Raw genomic sequence first — 23,999 nt, 5'->3', positions numbered from 1 at the left:
GGATAAGAGGATAGAGAGAGAGAGAGGAGAGAGAGGGTTGACTTAGATGCCTGATGACATCTGTCAAGAAAGAACGGTACTATATTTGTTTTATATCGGTAAAATACTTACAAACATCAATATAATTTACCTGTCAAAAAAAGAGGCGAAGAAGCGATTTCAGAGCTTTTTGAAAGATTAATTTATGAAAGTTATACTTAATCCCCATAGATGAATTATTGAAAAATAATAATTAGAATAATAATAATAATTAGAAAATTATGAAATCATATAGAATTATATTAACAATTCTTGGAACTGCGCATTTTTTGCGACAATCTCTGTTGACGTTTCTTTTTGCGCAGAATGAAATAAATGCAAACGTATATATTCTAGTTTTTTAAAAGAAAAAATAAAATGTAGCAAGTTTTTTAAAAGAAAAAATAATAAATAAAAAAAAAATAAAATAAAAATTGCAGTTTTTACAAAAAAATGCAAAATTTAAAGAAAAATGACACCGAAAATAAAATTTAAATTTAAAAGAAACAATAAAATGCAGAAAGCTGAAAGATAAATCTAATTTGTATATATATGTAATAGGAAAATTAAAACTGATATAATTTCATTGAATTCAATAACATTGTATTAAAAATTTATACATCTATAACTCTATGTAATGTTTAGTAGAAATATGTGCATACAATAATAATCTATCATAAAAATAAGATAGTTCAGAGTTTACAGTTCTCTTGCAGATATTATTTTTTCACAATATTTTCTTTGTATCTTTGGCGAATCGTGTTGCTTATCCATGTAGATAATTTTTTATTGTAAGTCTCTTCAGAAATGCATACAACAGACATTGCAAACACAGTCAGTTTTGCATGTTCAATAAATTCTGTTGTAATTTGTTCTGGTATCTTTTGAAATTTTGTATCCAGACATGGATATCCAATGATATAAACATAATCAAATGGTTGGACTTCTTTACCTAATAAACCACTGTCTGTCTCCAACCACCACTTATTCTCCAAGATCTATTATTAAAAACAATTATTGTATTATATACAAGATTACAACAAATAATTTTTCAGTAATATGCTTTTCTATCATATTTAGCTTAAATAATTAATAATAATTAAATATAAATTTTCTTAATAATCAATATAATAATAACTAACATGCACAAGACAGTTCACTATATACATGAAAACTAGTAATTTGATGACTTTCAATCATATACATATAATTTTTAAACATGAAAACTAGTAATTTGATGACTTTCAATCATCTATATACATATAATTCTCAAACTTACAGCTATATTTTGTAAAGACGTATTACATGGATAGGAGAACCTTGGACGTGTCTCAGGAAATTTCTTTGGACAATTTTTGATTACTGTTTCCTTTAAATTTTCTGCTTGGTCCCTATATTTTTGATCAATTCCATGTCGTTGTTGCAATGAAAATAGATATTGTTCTAATTTATAATTAATCTCCACCACTCCTGTGCCATCCTCAACTGCAAAAGATTGGAAAAGTTTAGATATAGCTTCTTGTATATTATTAAATCTATTATTTATTTCTTGCCTTACTTGTTAGAAATAAATGATTGACATTGCGCTTAACATTCGTAACGATTCCAACTAGCTCAATTTTACGTACTTTAATATAAGGCATATTGAATGGATGAAAATGTACATAACGGCCTTCTTTATAAGGTACTAATCTGTATAATTCCATAATGAGCATTGGTGTATTTAATGTCATTTGTGAACCTAAAATTATAAATTTATATATTGCTATTTATACAATATAAACCTTATATAACTACATAAATATTTATATATATTATATCCTTACCAGAACTGGCATTAATACCAGGCCATTCTTTTTTTGACGAGAGGGATTTTTGATAATCATCATATTCCTCTTTACTGAAGGCAACAATGCCATTTGCTAATTTTTTATCAGACATTTTTCTAAAATAACTATATAATTACGCGAATTCAACATTCCAATTTAACCTCTCTCAAGATGATAAATATAAAAACTATATTTTTTTATCATAATATTATGGATTAAATCACCAGTTATTCTGTAAAAAAAAAAAACATTTCTCGATGAAGCAATTAACAAAGTAATTTAAAAGATCTAGTATACAGAAAGACTCCCGCTAATTTTATACAGGAGTTTGCGCAGATTTAAGCAAATTTGTCATTTATTAAACCAATATTAGATTCTAACACATACTAATATTTTTATCGAGCTGTTTAATATTACAAAAATTGTCAATCTCAAATGTCAAATTTGTATATCTATTTTTTTATCTGCTTTTATTTTGCTTGCACTCTGCACTTGAAAAGAGAGACGAACGTATATCTATTCGGTCGTTGAAGAGAGAGAAGAAGCGAAGAAAAGAGTAAATAATCCAGTCCTATTCAAACTCTGAATCATGAAGCACGAATATTTAGACACGACATGCTCGATCGAAAATATTTTCCTACGCGATCGACTGACCAATCGGAGCAAAGGAATCTTCGTCCTGATTGGTTATCCGAAAGATGGGATGGATTTTTCGAACTCATTCATTCGGTGCAGATTTATTATCTTTAGGAACACATGTGACGTTTATGCGTAACCGCTTCGTAAAATATTTGAACGTGATCTAACCGTATCCCTTTGTTGTGGGACAGTTTTGTTGTGTCTCGTGAGACCCAGAGAGAGAGAAACGTAAATGATTATATGTCAAATGTTTTAAGTATCTTCTATATGGATCATTAAGATACGTGATGCCTTCTCAGGATAGTAAACGTACCCTGGAAGTCTTGCAAAAAACTTACGAGCAACTCCAGCGTTATTATATTCTATTACGGCTGATCAGGAGAGATCTTGAAAGGATAGCAAATAATTTCGACGCTATAAACAGTGGGGAGTAAGTAATATTTAGATATGTATGTAAATATTTATATAAACAAATAACATGTCTTATTTTTAGAATGAAAATATTTTTATATTTATTATAAAGCTACAAAAATGGAGCATAATTTTTTAGCAATAACGTCATAAAAAACTATCTGTTTAATGATTATAGTATTGAGCTAATATCATTAGGAGATAAAAATTATCATGATTTAATACATGTTTAACACACATGTTGAATGAATTTTGCATCGCTTGCCACTTATCAATAACTTTTGCTATGTAAAATATATAGTGATAAGATATATAGAATAATTTTCTATGTCATTATAAAAATAAAATATATTTATCTTTATTGCAATGGCATTTAGTAGATTATTAAGTTAAAGTTATTCAAAAATTTAAATGTATTATAATTTGTTGTACAAACATGTTAATTGACTTGTCATCAATTATGATTAAAATTCATAGCGTTTAATATATTAGTTAGTGTATATATAAGATATAATTTATAAATGATATTCCAGTTTGATATACATGTGCGAGATTGTTATCGACTGGTAGTATAAACTTTCAATCGGAATTTAAAAAGAAAATATATGCTATAAGAATAGCTGATAATATTTTGCTTTTATTAAAATTAATGTGTAAAATAATTGTGGTTTTTTTTCCAGGATTGCAAAATCGATTTGAAGAGCAACACATAAAATATTAGTCTATAAAGTTATAGATTTTATGTAACAACATAAGCCTTCTATGTCCATAATGAATAAGAGCCATTCTGTGATTCAGCAGAATTCAACGACTTCATCACCATTACGAAGAAAGTCTGTTGCTTTTCAAAATACACCAAGTGTTCTCTCGGAAAATGACGATGAAGCGGAACGTATCGCACGTCGACGTGAGATTCCCACATCGTCGCCGTTAGCTATCGCTAATTCCAATACCAGAAGACACTCTCTTGGTCTGGGATTCTTAGCGAATATCCCGGCGCCGCAAATGGCTGAGAGCATAACTCAGTGCATAAAGCTCAGTGCCGAGAACAAGATCAACATTAAAAATGCGTTTAGTTTAGCAATGATCGATTTTATGACATATATGGTAAAGAAACAGGACTCCAATATGTCAAATCTGCAAGTGGCTAGCACATCTTTGGATGTAAGCACGAAAATCTATGGATTCCGCGTAGATAGCGTGCATACTCAAATACTTAAGATAGTAGGCGGATTGGATAAGCAAGCGATCGATGATAAGGAGCGAAACGAAGAGGAATATGAAAAAGACGTGGAAAACGCGGATATTAATGCATTGGAGAAAAGGAAGAAAAAGAAGAAGAAAGCCAGGCAGAAGATTTTTAGCACTGTAGAGGCTTTAAAAAGCAACATCGAAATCACAAAACCCATATTGATGATGATAGGCGAGGGAGATTTACAGACCACTGATATGCTGTATCAGGCGACGTTACCGCATCATGCAAATTCCGGCTTTTATCAGCATTTATATAAAGATGTGCTAGTTGACGTTCTAGAGGACAAATCGGAATCGCAAATTGGTGCTAAAGACAATACACCATTGATTGATGACTTCTCAAATCTCGAGGTTTGCGCTTCATATTCGAATTTCGAGTTTCTCGGTTGGTCCATGGAAGATGAACCGAAAGAGATGGATCTGGCCGAGGAACACGATCAGGATCTTAATCAGAGTAATCGGTTCCAGTTCGATCTAGATGCGAGCGTGGAAGTTGATAACAATCCATTGCCTGAACCAATGAACTATTTCGACTTCCAGCAGGATAACGATAATAATCACGAATGTCGTCAGGAGGCAATAAATCGACGTGAAGAAAATATCGTGGACGTGCGCGACGTTCCGATAGCAGCGACGAACACGTTCGAATATTCCTTCGTCCAGCCGAACATGAATTTGCATTGGGCCGGACCGTCTCATTGGAAATTTCGAAATTTCGCAAAACCTTCCGCTGACGTCGCCGTTGGCACCAAGGTGGTTGGAGCTTGCAAGCAGGCTCCACTGCGAAAAAGAAGACAGATCAAACTGTTGTACGATGAGAATTTAGATGTGATTAATACAAAGTTTGCGTCCAGCCACACCAACAAGCTACAAGCCAGGACCGCGAAGACAGAATGGAACACCGAGGACTTAATATTACCGGAAGACGTGCATTATGATGTTGCACAGATGATTAAGCTATACCTGATTCCAAAACTCAGTTTAAAGCCGTCAAACGATGGAAAGCAGGATGGTGTCAACGCGGTGGCCGCCGTAGATCTGTTGGACAACGAGAGATACGATTACGACAATCCAAACGACACGTTAGAATATTGTCCCGATGCGAATACCGATGCGAATGATTATGATGATGGAGACGATGGTAGGAACAATTGTAACTTCGAAGACGATGCCACTGCATTAGCTACCCAAAACTTTATTGGCAACAATCTGGTCGCCGCGCCAAAACTAGCTAATAAAATATCTATCGAATACTGCTTGAAGGCGAAGAAGATCGACATGCGACAATTGAAAAAATCCATATGGAGGATATGTACGGATAACGTTGAGCCAACGAATGTTAACGAGATGGAGAACGCTGAAGTGAAAATGAAGGAGAGTAAAAAGTTCAGTAATGTGTACAAAGCGCTACCAAAATTATTAACGAAAAGTAATGTCGAGGCGTTAAGTGTACCAATTTCTTTTATATCTTTATTACATCTTGCGAATGAGAAAACGTTAAAGCTCATTTCGTCACCGGACTTATCCGATATTACCGTTGAGGGAGGTTAAACGGCTAAAAAATTAAAATTTTTATCATATAATACGAGAAATTTGACTTCTATTCTATATATATGTATAATAAAAATTTTAATGCTATTTTTGTATATTAATATAAAAATGCTATTCTAATATACTGATACAAAAAAGTGCTCCAAAAATATTTTATGAATAAACTATTTTTTTGAAAAATATTTCGAACAATGTCATGTTTGCTTTAATTGTGTGAATATACATATTATACTATGTAAAAATGACGCATGACTCATGAACAGGTTCCCTATATGTTTCTTTTATTTTAAATTAAATTTTAATATTAAATTAAAAATTAGATTTCATTTCTTATTTTAATTTTTATTAGAAATTAATTTTAAAATAAATATTTTCTCAAAAAATATTTTATTCAAATATAGATTTAATAATATATCCATTTAATTCATTCGGCTGTTTATATGACAAAATTTTTAATTCAAAAGTAAAGGCATTACGCGGAAGTATTTCTGATAAATATAATTAAAAATGCTCGTTACAAGTACTTTAAAAGCAATAGTTCAACCAATAATTATGTAAACATATATATATATATATATATATTTAAATAAAGTTTATTTTGAAGCATTTGCACAACACCATTCTACACATCTGCTTATTGTAAGTAAAATAATTCTGATCATAGGATCGCTTTATATATGTATATCTTACAGAGACCAGTTCGTTGAATTAATGTACACAGTGTGAGCTGCCAGAATTTTCTCAAATCGAGCTTATTACACATTTAATGTTGCGCTCAAACTGCGATTTTGGTCATAATTCTCTCTTTAGTGACTAGGTTAGTATATTTTAAGTCATGCAGTAAATTTAAGTTTTTCGCTAATAATAAAACAGCAAATATCAAAAAAACGTCTCGTCGCTATATACGGAAATTTACACAAACGACGTATCGATTCGTGTAAATGCAATAGCATCCGCTTTGGCAGTATAATTTTTATATAATTTCTCCTTTTTTTTCTTACATATCATATCGTAACTTAGGTCTTTTTGTTTAGTAATCCACATTATATTGTTATAGCTAAACGAATATGTATGCGCACAAACTCACGCGATAAATAATTGTATATAAATATAGAATCTTTTTTTTTTTCAAAACGAACATACAGAATGTGAAAGTTCAAATATGTTATATCTCTGTATTGCTTCGACTATGACACCCTGTATAGGCGACGACAGGACTCTGCGATTTATTCTGCGGTCGCAATTGATAATGACGATTACATTTTGTACTTTGTAAGTTACCTAATGTACATCTTCATCACAACATCCAGACGACTGTTGAACTATATCCTCTTGAAACTCACGATAGCGATATCGTTCTACGATCAGAGAAAAGATCTCTGGGATCTTTCTATAATAACTTGGCCGAAAATTGCGAATACATTGTTACACTTCACGTTACTGCATCGTAAAATAATGCTACAGAAAAAGGATATGGAAAGAATACAATACATAAGAATATTGCACAAAAATAGTAAAATGTATACAATCTGATAAAATAAAAGTCGACGCGCGCAATGATTATAAATAGCGCGATATATAATCCACCGTTGGACGTTATACGAAAATTTACATTGCTTATAATAAATCTAAATGTAAATTCAAAATGCAATAGAGCTGCAAATAGCACCAAAAACACGTTCGTCTAGGAAATAGATGTTCTCCGTTGCATCGATAAGTACGCATCGTATTTTAAACACGCGCTTACTTACGATATAACGGCTTTTATTATTCATATCCCGTGTGCACTGTTGGAAAAATGATTCTGTAACGGACCGAGGAAGAAAATATTCTTCAAATAGATTGTCTTCATTGATATTTTATAGGAAAAATAATCAATTTTAAAAAATGTTTTTATAATTCGCACGAAAATGCAACTACGAGAAAATTAAAATTCTATTTTAATTGGAATTGAGCTTGTTCCAAATAACACTTCGTGTCAAAATGGAGAATGTCCTTTTCGCGTAAAACGTCAAATATATATAATATGTGCTTCGAAATACATTTTGTTAGCATAACAAATATTGTTTAAATCAATAAAGACAGGTCCCAGATAGCAAGAGTACGTCATTAGACGTCATTTTGACGTCTAACGATGTATCTTTGCTATTTGGGGTATTATCAATCGATTATTCACTGATATTATCAGCGAAAAATCAGTGGAGCTCAAGGAGTGCTACCGCAAAATCACACGTAGTCGTTTATTCGCTTCGAACACCGAAAGCTTGTCAGCGTAAATCGATAAAATCCTTATGCGATTTTCTTGAACAGACGCGCGTGACTTTTTTCTTACCGCAAACAACGTTATACGACTAGTACCTATTTTCTACAACCGTAACTCGAAGGATAATGGAAAAATCTTCCCTTATCATTCTTAAAATGCGTATCCACGCCATAGGAATCTCAAAGCAAAGAAAAGCAGATCGGGAATCTTGTACACCGAGAAGATTCCATTGACCAGAAAGTACCAATCACTCGATCAAGATACAAAATGAGTCCGACAAAATGGAAATTGATACTGGAAAATATTACTTATGTAACCACAGAGAGAGGAGAGAGAGTTTAGAATCGATTTTCCCTTGACAATATCTGAGTGAATCACTAATTAAAAAACAAATAAACTTTAAAAGATAACGATTTGTACATTGAATAACGTTTGTATTTTTCTGACTCTGGGCGGCTTATCAGTTCTTTAAATATTCATGAATCAGACAACAGTAGGCCTCCAGTTGAAGATATTTGTTAAAGCAGAATCGATATCGAACTTCTCGAAAAAAATCTATTCCTAATATCGATCTCTATCTTTCGGACTCATATAGCGTATACATATTGAGAGTATCTCGAATTAAATATATTTTTCAGAAGATAACATTAGAATCTCTCTTCCTCTCAACATTCGCAATAGCGGGTTATATCATCGCTTCCGCTCTTTCTCTACATGTACACTCTACATACATTCCGAGCATTCTTACAATACAATCGTATCGCGAAAGCTTTCACAGCGAGAAGAATTTTAGGAAAGTCTGCGGAGGAATCGGTACGTGGAGGGACGCTTGATCGACATCCGCCAGTTTCTCTTGAAACGCCGGATCCTGATCCGCGATACAAGGATGACCAAGCGACCGCCAAAACAAACAACGACAATTGCGACATAACTGTATCATTTCGGCGTACTCCTCCCGCAATCCGAACGACCTAGACAAAACAGGTGAAATGTATACAAGATTGACCAACATAAACTTCTAGATTACTGAATTGATAGCAATCATCAGCTTGTAGAAGATATTTATGTATTAATGATAGAAGATATGTATGTATTAACCTTCGGGCAATAGTGAATATAGTCTTCCAGTCTTTTCCAGGGTTGTTTTGCGTGGTGGTAGCAATCTGCTGCGGCGTGAAATGATACTGGGCGAGCTCGCGCCAGATTCTTTGTTCCTGCGCCAAAACAGCGAGGTGCTCACAGGCCTCGGACGAGGCTTCGATATCTCGCGGATCGCTCAGACGTAAGAGGACTTCTCGTCGACATTCGGGCGGCAGGTCCGACCACTGAGGTTGTTGTTGCTCGTCCGGCTGCAACGGCTCATTCGTTACGATCCTGAATCGTTCCTCGTAAGTGTTCATTCCGTCAACTTTTCAATACCTGAGTGATGGTAATAGATGAGGCGATCTGCAAGATTCTCTCTAAAGCTGCCTTATGTTTTTCCCATAGGAGAACGGAACCCAGAGGTCTGCCGCCCCAACAGCAACCGGCACTGAAGGCTCGGACTCTCTCTATGAGGCGCCGCAGTCTTCCCGTCTGTTGTTGCGACAGTGACACTGCAAATAATTAGATCAAAGGTCAGTTTAGCATGAATAGAACTATCTGAACCGTCCTATCTTTTTCGGAAAAAATGTATCTGCGGAATCGCTAAATAATTTCTCGCGATGGATTCATATGAAAACGAACTAATTAAATTCTTTTACCTTCCAGAGCTACTTCTTCGAGCATGTTAAAGAGCACTCTCTGGGCACATCCACTGAGACCGCCCATCCTATGACTAACCAGAAGATCCAGGAGACGGACGATGTAATTAAATCGACGGCAATCGTGTACGGCGGACAGGAAATCCAGCCTCTTCAAGGCATCACTCAGGCCATTGAAGCCGGCGATCTGTAAATTTAGGTATGGATAACGAACCCGCTCACTATGACATCTAAGTATAGGAGATGCAAGAGCTGTCGACAGTTTGTTACTGGTAATGTCTCTTTTGTCTCTTTTTTTTCTTCGTTTCTTTCTTGCCGCACTTAACATGTCTCTATCGAGCAAATCTCAGTCTCTTTCCTCTTGCACAAGGTTGGGTCTAAATTAAGACCTGGCCGGAAGGAGTCACTCACCTCGCGTGTGCATTTCAGTGTGATGTGACAATGTGGTTGGACGGCGATTTCTGAAATTTATAAAAAATAGGTTTGTCAGTCAGGGATCTGTTGTCATTGATAGTTTAAGTTTAAAGTAAACTGAAGAAAATATAAAGAAAATACACAGAAAAGATACAAGCTTGGAACAAATTTATGGATTATAATTATAGCTAATAAAGAAATCGGCTCGAATCGATAAATTTCAATATACCACTCACCTTTCTTCTTATCTTTCTCTTTCTTGTCGCCGGCATCTTTCTCGCCGCTGTAAAAAAAAGAAAATGATATGAAATAAACGTGCTTTAGATGTAACATATCATACAATTTATTGAAATTTCAAAAAAGTTAAATTTATTAAAACGAAAAGAGATAAAAACTGAATTTTACTATAGTTATAAAAACAGACTATATACATATATGCATATAACTGTATTTATATTGTAATATAATATAATACAATATTTTATATTGTTATCAATCATTCTATTTTTCTCTTATTTTATGCGACATAAAATATAATACAATCTATATAAATATTGCATACGTAAAATACATAAAAAATATGAAAATTTGTTCCTCTTTATTTTCTATTTCTATTCGATTAATTCCATTTCAAACTAAATGCAAACACATGCAATTTTTTAGTATTGATCTCTGTTTTTCGTTTATATATATATGTATATATTTTATATATTACATTCGATAATATATCCTAATTTTTTTTTCCTCATATATTGTATTATAATAATGCTGTGAGCATAAATATATCGTAGGTATATGTATATGTAAATTTAAATACTTTTAAATACACATCTCATTCGGGCAGTTCCTTAAATTAAACTTATGATTTGTCTTGTATCGAATAGAAGTGCGCGTTGTATAGATACTTTCTGCGGCATGCTATAGAGACACTAATATACGATATCCCAATTATGGCATAATACACCGCGACCGGTTTCAGCGGACTTCGCGGCTGCTACATCTCGCGACAAAGTTAGCTTCGAATCGGAAAGCTAATACTGTTCACGAAATAATTCCGTGGGATTTACATTAGTTTTCTTATAGTTTTTTTTCATACAACTTTGTGCAAAATAGAAAAATAATAGAAAAAAATACGTAAAAAGATATACGTATAAGAATTATAAAGTACGTAAAAATACGCAAGAATACGCAAGAATATTATATTAAAATATTTCTGATTCTCTAAATATAATAATAATATTTGTAATATAATTATCAATCTTTAATAATATCAATTCTAGATTCCTTTAACAAGAAATCAATATTTTGAGACTATTTTTATTCGGACATAACAGTCGATAGAATTCAAGTTTTATAAATTTCGAGTATTACCTATTGATTTTTAAGTAATGTAAGAAATATTTATCAGATAAAAATCATTACACTGAAAAAAAAATTTATTGAATTCAAGTAAGTATTTATTTCAATACTGCCAAATGAATTATTTATTTAAAACTAGTAATATTGATTTAATATGAAAAATATTTATTTGATATAAGAAAATCTTTTTTAAAACATATAAAATATTTATTTATTTCAAACAAATCACTCATTTAGAAGTATTCAAATAAATATTTATTAACTTAATCATTTTTTTCAGTGTACGTATAATTTTTATATGCAACAAATAACATACTTTTAGTCTAAATTCGTAGCGCAAGAAAATTGATCTGCTTAGTTATCGCGAATTATTAACGCTATCTATTATCAAGCTTTGATCTGACGGAGAAAGAAACACGTAGGTGTTCGTAATTCTTGGTATAATCAGTTAAAAGACCACGACAAATCCGCCTCGACAGTGGTACTTTTTAACAGAGGCCATAATATAACACGCCGATCATATAATCAACGCAGACACACACTTCGCAAGTAAATATTAACGCAACTATACTTTCATCGACAATAATCCTTTCATATGCCAGTCGCGATAAAAAGAAAGGAGGAAGTAAAAAAGGTGCATTAGAATTGCATAAAATCGCATTAAACAACGCATATTAATCATGCGCCGCGGGATGACTCCATAGTCTCATAATAGACTCGACATCGGTCATTTAATTGTTACCAGATTACAACGAATTCTATTTATAAGAAGTCGAGTTTCGAGTCGATGTAAACGAGAATTATTCTCCGCTTTTGAAACGTCGCAGATTAATATTCGCACCAAGTATTACCTCGAAACGCGGTCGTCATCTCTTGCTAATCTTAATATAAGTCAAGTAAGTTTTCAAAGTATACATCCGAGCGCGATCGGTACTTATTAAAATCCTGTCGTTTATAAATCCATTAAAAGGGATACGAAGATAGAGACGAATTTCACTGAATCTAATGCTTTTCGATTTCTCCTTCGCGATTACTCATGCATGAGCTGCAATAGAAGTACTTGCATGTAGAAACGTGATTCTCTTTGCAGATCTTTGAAATTTTCGATCCACAAATTGCAGAGATTTGAATAATCTATGATATAAATGTCATGTTGAATCTGAAATGTTAAACTTTGCGAAATATATCAGATTTCCTCTCATTTGCGACAGGAATCTTAAGAAAAAGAATCAATTCTAAAGAAATACAAGCAATTGATATTAAATTGATTGCCTCGACTGTTTACAAAAATGTTCAGCCAATTGTTATTCCAATATTATTGAGTCTAATAGGCTCATATCTGTTATCATTTCTAACTCTTCACTGAAAAAAAAAAAATTAATTTGACTAAACCGTTCAACTAAATTACTATTTTGTTAATTAAAGATATATTAGTATTTAAGTCACAGATACATGTTTTATTAGATTTAATATCTTATATTTAATTCAAATATTTCTATATGTTGAATAAACAAAATAATATTTAGTTGAACGATTTAATCAAATTTCTTTTTCAGTGTTCAGTTGTAGATTTTAAAGCATACCCTTTTTTAAATATCTATACCCTGAAAATTATGGTAATCATGGGACAATATGGTATACTGGAAGAATTTTATAAAAATTTCTCCGAATAATATTTTCACCACGCAGATATTAAAAAATATTAATATCTACTACAATAAGATATAAAATATGTTCAATTAATTTTGGTATAAATATTAATCAGAGGAACTCTCATAAATTTCTTCCAATCGTGATTTTCAAATAAATACATACTTAAATTCTAAGAGAAAATTCTTTCCGTGTAGTGTTTTAGATGAGATATCTAAAATAATATTTTTTGACACATCTAGAAATATAGAACAACTTTGTCGCATTTTCCTCGTCGCACTTATTCAGTCTCTCCAAGTAATGACGACGTTCTATTATAGGGACGTAACGATGTGACCTTGCGACGTTAACTCGCGCACATATTCGCACGTGCAACAGCCTCGCGTGCGAATATGTATGCATATATTTGTCACTTTTTCGTACGAACGAGAAAATGACAGACTGCATGAAAACGTTTTCGATTTTAATATCGATCGGGATGCGCCCTTGTCCTTTCGAATTGCGAACTTAATGGGGCGTTTAAGGTCGTCAAATCGTTCGTAGGAGACCTTATACGCTTACGCTAATAACTGTAAAAAAATATGTAAAATTACATAAATAATAAATGTAAAATTACATGATAAATAATAAAAAGGTAAACATTTCTATTATTCATCGTGTAATTTTACACTTATTATTTATGTAATTTTACATATTTTTGTGTAATATATTACATATTTTTTTACAATGAAGCTTACATATGATGTAGAGACCTAGAGATATAGAAAGAGGAAAGAGGGAGAGGGCGTGTCATTAATTTGTAGAATTATGTAACTACTTATATTCATTACAGGTCAGTTGTAGACACGCGTATGTATGTGTGTATGCGGCGAATAGAGAACCGTAAAAGCGGAAAATCTCCCATCGGCAATGTTCAATATCGATACCTTGACTAGAACACTCAATGTCAAGCCAATGTTTTACGGCTTTGAAGATATAGAAGGACAAACATGTTTTATATCGAAATATATAATTTGACGTCACATCACGTATGTCCAAGTTTATTGTCCAAGTTGAATTCCAATAACGAGTTCTTCTGCAGAGTTCACTATAAAAAAACATCAATGTTCGTCAAATGAAATATTAAAACCTATTTAGTTTTCGATCTACGGATCATGAAAAATATAAATTTTCGCGGATAAATTTTAAATCTAAAAAGCAGGCATCGCGTTAAATATTATTCTCATTGCATATGTTATTACAACAATAGCATTCATGTAATATACCATGTATAAAAATAACTCGTCTAGTTATTAAATCTGATTATTATAGTTGTCAAGTGACATAGTTTCAAAGTTATAAAAAATAGACATTGATGGAAGGTATAAATGTAGCTCAGAAAGTTCTATAGTCGTCGTTTCTTCATTTCTCTTTCTATCTCCGAGTCGCAGAAGAACAACTGGTGGTTTATTTTAGTTCTCTTTGTACAATGTAGAGATTGATATATAACGGAAGTGCATTCTCAGCACCCTAAGCATCTTGCTGCATTAGCTCTCTGCGGTATAAAACGCTCGAATTAGATCTCAATAAAAATGTTTGAGGACGCAGAAACGAATTTTGAAGGGATCCAACACGAGAACGACATCGAAAAATGGGTTTACAGCAATGCGGAGACTTTCTGCGAATTCGGAATTCGATATACGCGAAATGAATAGTTAAAGAGATTTGCGAACAAAACTGCGGATCTGGATCGAAATACAGATATAACCACCGTTATCGACTGCCTAAATTTTTTATTATTACCGAATTAGAAAGGCAAGATTATTTGTGGAAATTATGTTCTTGTTCGACAGTAAATTACTGAAAATTTTACATAGTAATTAATCAATAAAAAAATCGCGGAGAAGCACAAGAACAAGTTGAAACATTTTGTTTAGACAAAAAAATAAAATTTATAAATTAAAGATAATAAGAATATATCTTTGCATTTATCATACTTTACAATTAATTTGATCTATTAATTTTCTGCTCTTTGTTAAAGCATCGAAATATGATTATTTAATTGATATTTAACAGATCGAACATTCATTACTTGCTATTTGATTTTCTTTTAATATGCGTATCTTTTTTAATACTTAAATATTTTACTTCAACGGCAGTTTTATCAAACTTTATTATACTCAACATTTTTTCTCATATAAGCAACGTACAGGATTTCGTGACAATCAAGCCAACCTCATATGATGTTAGCTGGACGATAAAGGCGAATAATATAATATAATGGTGATTTTTTTCCTGAGATTACATCCCGCACGAAACTAAATGTACAATGCAATATACAGAGCGGTATCGCATAATACGCGCGAATAATTAATGCGAATATATAGAGAGTGTCAGAGATCGGTCGGGACACGAAACTTTTACTTCCATCGGGTTCACCGACCGTTTCGTGGCGCAGCTAACCCGTCCAGGCTAGGAAAACTCGCGTTAGGACGAGTATACGGTTGAATCGTCGAAATAATGGCATCAAACGTATGTTAAAATCAACGAGGAAAAATGGAGAAAACCGGCTTTTAAATCCATCCTCACGCAATCTGCACTTTCCAGCTATTTTCTCTAACTATATCGGAATCATTATACACGTATATGCACAGCAGAAAAGAAATTTATTAATCCCCAACAACGAGGTCGATGCCGATCCTAGATATACAGGCTGTTAAAAGATCGATATAAGTTTTTCAGGGAACTAGAAGATTTCAAAATAAACATTTTTTGTTAAAATACTATTTTTCTCTATGACGTTTTTAGTTTTACACTATAGGAGTTTGTGACGTGAACAATAAATAAATACATAAAGGGAAAAATTTAATTATATTTTAATCTTGAACAAAACGTGGGACAAATACATAAAAGTAGTTCACTCTTTTTTATAGTAAATGCTCAAAAATTCCGTCATTAATTTAAATAGAAAAAGTGACCAACTAAAAAGTCACAAACTAATATCTCATGTCACGTAGTATTAAAACTGAGAAAATTAGTATTAACAAAAATGTTTATTTTGAAGTCTTTTTTCTTCCTTCAAAGTTTGTCGATCTAATTTTTTAACACACTGTATATTTTTTTAAATGTGCTTTTAAATTAATCTTTTTCACGAGGTTCAGGCATAAGGAGTGACTCGTTTTTCGTTTACAACTTTTCCACACTCTTATTTATAACATAATGAATGTAAAATGAGTGAGTAAAATTAGTTTTCCATTGTGATTACGTTACTCGAAGTTAAGAATTCTAATTAAGCTTTAAACGCGCCTAGAGAGTTCATATACTTTCAAAACTAGATATACTATATTAAAGAATATATAAAATGTCATATTTATAAAACCTATTTATTTTATTTCTAGGGCAAAAATTGTATTAAATTCTCTGGAACTAAAATTTTGCTACTTTTTCCGTAACTATAGGAGTCACATAATAATCATAACAATTATATTTTTCTTTTCTTGCTAATGTACTACCGATATCAATATGCTTTTATACGTGTAACAAAATTAACGATATTTTTTTCTACATAAAATGAAAAATTAAAAATCTTATCAATTTTTTTAAATAAAGATTTTTTGCAATTTAAGTATTTACTCCGAAACATGTTTACGAACGTTTGTTCCGCTCAATTATGCAAAATACAAGAATTTCGATATAATCGGCGGATTAAGCCTATTAAGTGAATATAAAGATTAAAAACGCATAGATATAATAAAATGCACGCTTTCTCCGCGCTGTATCATTTTCCGAGTTTTCTTTGCTATACGTAAGAGCAACATAGACATATCGCCGTTGACAGCTTCGACGAGGAAACGCAGGAAAAGGCTCACGGAAAAAAATTAGCTACCATAATTAACTTTTATATATAGTTTAACAGAGATTTTTATATATAGTTTAACAGAAAGTCGTATATAGCTAAAAAATATTAGATATTATCGTAGCTAAAATATGGGCGTGATAACTAAATTTCACGTGTATCTAAGGGACAGCTAAAATTTAGTTAATTTTTTCCCGCCATTTTTTTACTGCCGCTATTTAACCGAATTTACCAAGGCCGCGTGAATACGGCACTGGAAACGGTATTGCGAATTGGTGCAGGTCACGTTACTAGCTAGGTCATGACCCACTTCCGAGTCTCGGCAAGAGACTCGCGCCAGTATTTCCCCATTTTAAGAATTTGCTCTGGTCCGCGCTCTCAAGGATGCCTAATCTCGGCGCGAATAGGACCTCTCTGCGAATCCGAGATTCGTACTTCTGTCAACGATAGTGTCTCATGATTCTTGCAACGTGCTTTAACGCGAAACGAGAAACGTATACCTGTCATATTCTAAGATTATATGTCGGATTTGTCCATAAACTTGAAGCAAACTTTTTTAAATAAAAATATCAATAATATCAAAATTATAAAATAAAGGTTAATTCTTTGTAAAATTGATTTTTTGACAGGTACCATCGAACAAGCTATTTTGACCTTAAGTTTTATTTTGTTCGAAAAATTAAGATTTATTATTAGTTACCTAGATATTGGAAATCATAAAATTATTGGAGAAGATAACGTTCCTATAAATAAACGTTTGCCAAGAAAACATTATCTCCAAGTCTTATCTAAAGATCCATAAATAAAAAGATGCAGGCAAAGTACGATAAAAAAAGAACAATAAATTTAAAAATCTGCATTATTATGTACTAAAAATAAGAGATGAATAATTATATCTCTATAAGATATTTTCTTATATTTTTGTTTATAAAATTAATATTAAAATTATCTACGTATTAAAATTTGATTTTGTTTAGCGAATTATTCTATAAACGAAAATAGCGTGAACTCACAATTAGATATAATATAAATTCCCAATTTAAATTTCCGTTTATTAGCAATATTTTCAATCTAAACTTCCTAGGAACTCAGTTAGCTTTGATTCCCATATTAACTCGTCTTCATCCAGCGTGAAGGAAAGAAATAAATAAGTCAGTTTCTTTCGACGAGTGCGAGAAAGCGCAACGCCCTGACGAAACTGTCGTGTGCGCAACTCGAGTTTTATATATAATCGTTAATAATTTCCTCCTTTAAAAAGTCTCAAATATCTTATAAATACAAGAAAATATTTGTATCAATTGATTTTATTAATGATTAATATTTTTATAATATGCAACGCGCGTTCCTTAAAAAAATTAAAAATACAAATACGCTGTCAACTACATACGTGGGAATTTTTTAATATGTTTTAAAACTGCAATTCTTTTTTATTACTTCATTTACGTCTCTAAATGTATTTCTGTTAATTATTTTTATATAGCATACTTATTGTCAATAAAATTTGAAATTACTAATAAAAGTATTTTTGTGGGGAACATTTCGATGTAATACTGCAAGATATACTATATGATTTATTTATTTTATATAAATATATTAATTTATATTTAATAAATATAAATATACATTTTATATATTTATCAAATATCTACGTTTTTATTATATATTTATATTTACTTTAAAACTAAATAAAATGTATAACGTTAGTATAGAGCAGAAATGTTCAATACGTACGAATAAATATGACTTTTGAGAATATTTATATCATGCACTGTGTGCTAATATAAAAAAAGTTGCGTATTGCATATATGTACATATATATACATTTGAGATTTTTATGTCTGTAAAAAAATCCGGATGCACGCACGCACGCACCGTTATAATTGGAAACACAAGGGGCACGCAGTGCGAGATTTGCACTTGAAAAATAAATACTTCAAACAAGGAGACGAATAATGCTCGCCAATTTCTGGCGGCAATCTTAACAGAGAAATAAATATACAAAATATATGCAACTAAAAAAGTTTCGTGTAGCAGTCCGTTTCGCACTTTGTGTATATTTACTTAGATATTAATTAAAATAAATTAACTAAATTTTTCTTAAAAAAGAAATTAATTAAAATAAAAATAAATATGTTATATTAAATAAATACGTATATGTATAAATAAATACATACTTTGTATTTATCGAAAGTATGAGATATTTAAAAAATAATTAGGTATGGCATTTTTAACGGATGTATATACTGTGTTCTTAACAAGTATAAATGTTGTTTTATTTTATTATCCAATTATTTAAATGCATATCGTGTTGCATGATCTCTAGAAATTACGTAACTGTAAATTTTCTGCACATTTTTCCGTAAATTAATTAATTTCTCATATATATGTCGCATGTGTTATATAACAATTATCGATTATTTGAAGTTAGTAATTAGAGTTAAGTTTCAATTAAATGTCAAACTAAACATCACGTTGACGTGTGTATCGATTAAATTTACAGTAGACTAATTATCAGGTTTGGAATAAAAAAGTAATTTTATTGTAGACAAGACTGTTGTTTAAAACTAACGTCGAAAGCAGTATTATAAAGTAATTATCAAGTTTTAAGATCCATTATAAACTGATTGACATGCTGTACACTGTACGCTATTATAAATCCAATATAAAAAAGATAATGTAAGATCTTTCGTTTCTCATCGCAGAGAAGAGAAAGCTTTTTATCAAATGCAGTTCAGAAATCAGTCATGCTTCAGATATATAGAAAGTTATCTCTTAATAAAAAGCCTAATTAATTTTACAATAAATTTACATAATAATAACACATATGAATTAATGAAAAAATCTTGCAGCACAAACCTTTATATAATTTGGTTTATACTCACTTCTATAAATAATTTGATTATAAAAGCATTATTCTCTAAATAAAAAATACTATAAAACGAGTAGAATTTTGTTTTGAAAGTGACAAGCAATCTTTATTATATATTGCTCACTAATGAGATCACGCTTGGTTCATTCGCCAGCGGCGAAGAATATTTACGAGGCATAATAAGTCGGCGCGAGGGAGTATGTTTACGCGGTACAGCTGTTTGCAAATGCACATGTGAGGCTGAACCGTTGCGGAGACAAAGAACCGCACTACGTTCTTTGACAACGCGCGCTCGCCAACTTGATGCACCGCGATTCTAATTATCTAAGTCTGTCACGGTCACAAACCCAACCGGTGCAACGAGCACAATGGGCTTAATATCCGGCCGAAGAAATCGTGACCGCCGGTCATCTCGAGGACGCGCCAAATCTGCTAATACGTCTTCGATAAATATCGAGAATTAATTACGACTTAATCTCCGAAATCCTAAGTCATTATAGTATATATATAGAGAGAAAGAGAGACTACAATTATATAAACTGTAAAGAGAGATAGCCGGAAATGTCTGTTACATTAATTTCAAAATAATAAATCATATTATTGTGGATGCAATTCATATTCATAGTGATGCCTGGAGATATATGCGTTAATCAATTTCTAAATAATTACTAGAATTTTTAATAAATGTTAAAAGTCATTTTCTGCTCGGGAAAGGAATATATTTTTCAAAGTTACATTTACGTACTTTTGGAAAATCGAGGAAATAAAATTAATTATAATTAATCTATTAAATAAAACTCTTATAAGTGAAATCAGTATTTCTTTTATCCTTCAAAAAAAATTTTTACATATTTTAGTCACATCCTATATTTGCGTTAAATTCACTTTTAAAGAATTCTTGACTATTTAAAAACAGTTGTTTGTAAATATATTTTAATTATGTAAATATATATAATATATTTTAATTATTTTTTCTATTTATGCATTCTTAGAAAGTCGAAGAAATATAAAAATAGAAATGCATTATAATTAACCTATATATTATTAATCAAATTCTTATATGTGATCAGTATGATCAGTATTTTTTTGCTTTAAAAGAAAATAATCTTTATATATTTTTCACGTTCTATATTTGCGTTCAATTAATTTTTAAAGAATTCTTGATTCTTAAAAAATAAAAAAAATATTTGTGAATATATTTTAATTATAATCTTTTCCTTTCTATATTATTTTCAGAGATTATATTTTGTTAAATCCATATAGCATATTATATTCTTGTGAAAGTTATATAAGTTATATCTTAAAAAAATAATGGAGTTTAATGAAGATACATTAGCTTTTATTGTAGACGTCAATAAGTAGAGTCACCAGTGGAATCTCCTTAGGAGAAAAATAATTCCCTTCGCGCGGAGCCAACAATGTCGATACTTTTATTAGCACTTACAATTAATTCTTAAGAAACCGAATGTCAGGAAACCCGTGGGTGTAATTTCACTTTCGTGAGACGCAACACACATTATTTGTGCGATAGCGTAGATTGAAAGAAGGAAAAGATAATGGATTCTTTTCTTCTATCTTATACGTATAATCGTTTCTTATATCTTACATGTATAATCTATTATTCCCGTGATTTTTTATTTGAACACAAAGCGTTCAAGTCGACCGCGTCGATAAAAATCTAAACGCACGTGAATAGATTTCGATACGAGTAAACCTTTGAATATGAGTGAATTTTTGCGCATCAAACTAATCGCGTCGAAGTAACACAATTTGCAGTATATTGAAGAGAAACAGATTTGCATATGTATTACCGCCACAAATTAGAAATGTCAAACGCAGTTAATGTCACGAAATTACTCGTACTTTGCCTTTGAATTAAACAGCTTCGACTAGTGAACTTTGAATATTTTAGAGATATATTTTAATAGATAATTTAGTAGTAGGTATTTAAAGTTTTTTAATTAAAACATGAAAAGAGAGAGAAAAAAAATATAAAAATTATTTACGTTAGCATGGTGCTATATGGAGAGAATTTTCTCTTAGAATTTATTCTGAAAATCATGGTAATTGTGGGACAATATTGGAAAAATTTTATGAGTTTCTCTGATTAATATTTACCAGAATAAAAAATATTAATATGTGCATAATAAATTAATATCTACCACAATAAGATATAGAATATGTTCCATATCTTATTGTGGTAGATGTTAATATGTGGTAGGTATTAATTTTACTATGTACATAATAAAATTATCGAACATATTCTATATCTTATTGTGGTGGATTTGTAGATATTATTTTTTATTGTGGTATAAATATATTTTTTTTAATCAGAGAAACTCATAAAGTTCTTCTAATACTATATTATCCCACGATTACCATGATTTTCAGGGTAAATTCTAACATAAAATCCTCTCCGTGTAGAAATGGTATCACCCACAAACGTGCTGAAGCATCGATGAATAATCAATTGGAACCTCAATCGTGTTAATCTCAAGAACCATAAGATAATTTAAAATGAGTATAGGGATATATGTTAGCTACATGCTGATAATATACAATAGGCCTTTTCGCTATCTCTTTGTTAGGCCTTCTACACTTTTCTACATTTTTCATTCCCTCAAGATAGCGATATTCTATATTTAACTATTAGCTTCCGATATTATTTTATTGATATTTTATTTTTCAATATTTACTCGAATCATAATTAATATATGGGACTGGCTCAAAATAAACCGAAAACTTGGAATCGACTCGACTCGCGTTTTATACATTTCTAGCAACCTATCTTTCATCACAAATGAAAAGAACAAAACATTTTTGCATCACATATTACGCATTACGTTTGTATATCAACTTGAAGTGATACTACGCGTTATTTTTCGCACGCAATCTTGAAAATCACCCGAGTTACGTTCGCGTGAGCTATTCAAGAAACATGGTATCACCCACGGGTCATACCGGAAAATGAGCGAGGATCGACTCGCCAGGATACTATTCTTTATCGATATTCGTTATCCTCGTCATATCGAAGGTATAAAATTGTAAAGATAAAAGTAAATCGGACCGATCACGCATGACATCGTAAAATATTGAATATAAATTAATAAATTAATTTAAAAAAATATATACATATATATAATATTAATATTAATATTAATATTAATTTTATATTTATATCTAGTGATGCTATTTCGTTGGATTCTGACATATGCGTGATATTCACGATAGTTGAATTAATATCATCGTAAAAGATAACAGCATCCATTAAGGATAAGACTGTCATGGTGCGTTTCGAACGAATGAACGAACGGGAGAACAGTCGGGGACGCGTTAAATGTGTCTAGGAGTCACAAAAAGATCTCGATCCTCGTCAAAGTTCGACCATTACGGAATAACAATATCCGTCTCGTATCGACGCAATAATCTGCGTAACGAATCTGAGTCGGTCAGTCAGCGCGAGGATGCTCGCGCTCGCATGTAAACAAACGGAGCTGTCAATCGGATCGATGTAAACGAAGTAACAGCTGTGCCGTGCGCCGCAGTTGTAGGCCGCGAAACGGACAAAGAACGTCGACGCGGGGTAGCGAGAGAGGAACAGAGACAGATAGCGGAAAGAACAAGACTCACCGTAGAAGAAGCGAGAGAGTTTTGTTGTTGGCGCACTCGAGGATCTTCTTCTTCTCCCAGCCCTCGACCGTTTTCACCCATTCTTCACCCGGACTGCGCCAGTCCTTGGATATGAACGGCATCCTGGGGACGCGCGAAGGTTTCCCTTGGCCGAGGGCGACACCGACGACGGGAGTCGACTCGCGTTAACACTGGGAATCCGAGAGACGCACCTTGGCCGTGTCCGCTGCCTTCGGCGAGCAACTTCGCTCTGTTCCGCTCGCGGACTCGCGCTCCGCCGAGCGCGCATGGCTTTGTTTTAGTGACGTCACCGCGCATCAGCTGTGCGGCGGCGTTAAGCGGCGCACGCGCGCGCGCGCATGCTTGACGTTTGTACATCTTCCGAAATCGTCTGAAGTCAGCTGCTTTCAGCTCCTACTGAAGATATATTCGTTCGTATATGTGTGTTTCATACGTCATATATAAATTTTTATCAGTTAAAAAATCCAAGTGTGCGATCGAAAGAAAAAAATACTAACCATAATAACGTCATCTC

General features: G+C 32.0%; 3 protein-coding genes across 3 annotated transcripts; 1 reads left to right on the top strand and 2 right to left on the bottom strand.

The window, feature by feature from the left end:
- Positions 1–599: 599 nt before the first annotated feature.
- Positions 600–2,416, bottom strand: LOC114933488 (uncharacterized). The gene is made up of 5 exons (XM_085484288.1): positions 2,235–2,416; positions 1,845–2,079; positions 1,577–1,759; positions 1,298–1,503; positions 600–1,016 (listed from the first exon to the last, which is right to left on the bottom strand). Exons 2-5 carry the CDS (start codon positions 1,957–1,959, stop codon positions 738–740), a joined length of 783 nt encoding a protein of 260 aa, XP_085340414.1. The 5' UTR covers positions 1,960–2,079; positions 2,235–2,416; the 3' UTR covers positions 600–737.
- A 199-nt stretch (positions 2,417–2,615) lies between these two features.
- Positions 2,616–5,884, top strand: LOC114933456 (condensin complex subunit 2). The gene is made up of 2 exons (XM_029306053.2): positions 2,616–2,916; positions 3,578–5,884. Exon 2 carries the CDS (start codon positions 3,660–3,662, stop codon positions 5,700–5,702), a length of 2,043 nt encoding a protein of 680 aa, XP_029161886.2. The 5' UTR covers positions 2,616–2,916; positions 3,578–3,659; the 3' UTR covers positions 5,703–5,884.
- Positions 5,885–6,279: 395 nt separating this feature from the next.
- Positions 6,280–23,805, bottom strand: LOC114933465 (F-box only protein 32). The gene is made up of 7 exons (XM_085484212.1): positions 23,465–23,805; positions 10,358–10,404; positions 10,119–10,168; positions 9,708–9,894; positions 9,385–9,560; positions 9,064–9,314; positions 6,280–8,936 (listed from the first exon to the last, which is right to left on the bottom strand). The coding sequence occupies exons 1-7, from the start codon at positions 23,584–23,586 to the stop codon at positions 8,738–8,740; spliced, it is 1,032 nt and encodes a 343-aa protein (XP_085340338.1). The 5' UTR covers positions 23,587–23,805; the 3' UTR covers positions 6,280–8,737.
- Between the last annotated feature and the right edge of the window lie 194 nt (positions 23,806–23,999).

Source organism: Nylanderia fulva, unplaced genomic scaffold (assembly GCF_048542155.1).
Source record: "Nylanderia fulva isolate GAGA-0341 unplaced genomic scaffold, ASM4854215v1 Scaffold3, whole genome shotgun sequence".
NCBI classification, from domain to species: domain Eukaryota; kingdom Metazoa; phylum Arthropoda; class Insecta; order Hymenoptera; family Formicidae; genus Nylanderia; species Nylanderia fulva.
The sequence above is the reverse complement of the archived record's forward strand: the minus strand, read 5'-3'. Positions and strand labels throughout refer to the sequence as shown.

What these genes read in the sequence shown, in the direction of transcription:
- LOC114933488 (XM_085484288.1), bottom strand. Translation starts at nt 1,959, where the DNA reads ATGTCTGATAAAAAATTAGCAAATGGCATTGTTGCCTTCAGTAAAGAG. An exon ending in CAATCATTTATTTCTAACAA is followed by an intron (nt 1,504 to 1,576) that starts GTAAGGCAAGAA and finishes AATCTTTTGCAG; the next exon opens with TTGAGGATGGCACAGGAGTG. An exon ending in CGTCTTTACAAAATATAGCT is followed by an intron (nt 1,017 to 1,297) that starts GTAAGTTTGAGA and finishes TTTTAATAATAG; the next exon opens with ATCTTGGAGAATAAGTGGTG.
- LOC114933456 (XM_029306053.2), top strand. Translation starts at nt 3,660, where the DNA reads ATGTCCATAATGAATAAGAGCCATTCTGTGATTCAGCAGAATTCAACG.
- LOC114933465 (XM_085484212.1), bottom strand. Translation starts at nt 23,586, where the DNA reads ATGCCGTTCATATCCAAGGACTGGCGCAGTCCGGGTGAAGAATGGGTG. An exon ending in CGAAGAAGTAGCTCTGGAAG is followed by an intron (nt 9,561 to 9,707) that starts GTAAAAGAATTT and finishes AATTATTTGCAG; the next exon opens with TGTCACTGTCGCAACAACAG. An exon ending in ATATTCACTATTGCCCGAAG is followed by an intron (nt 8,937 to 9,063) that starts GTTAATACATAC and finishes TGTTTTGTCTAG; the next exon opens with GTCGTTCGGATTGCGGGAGG.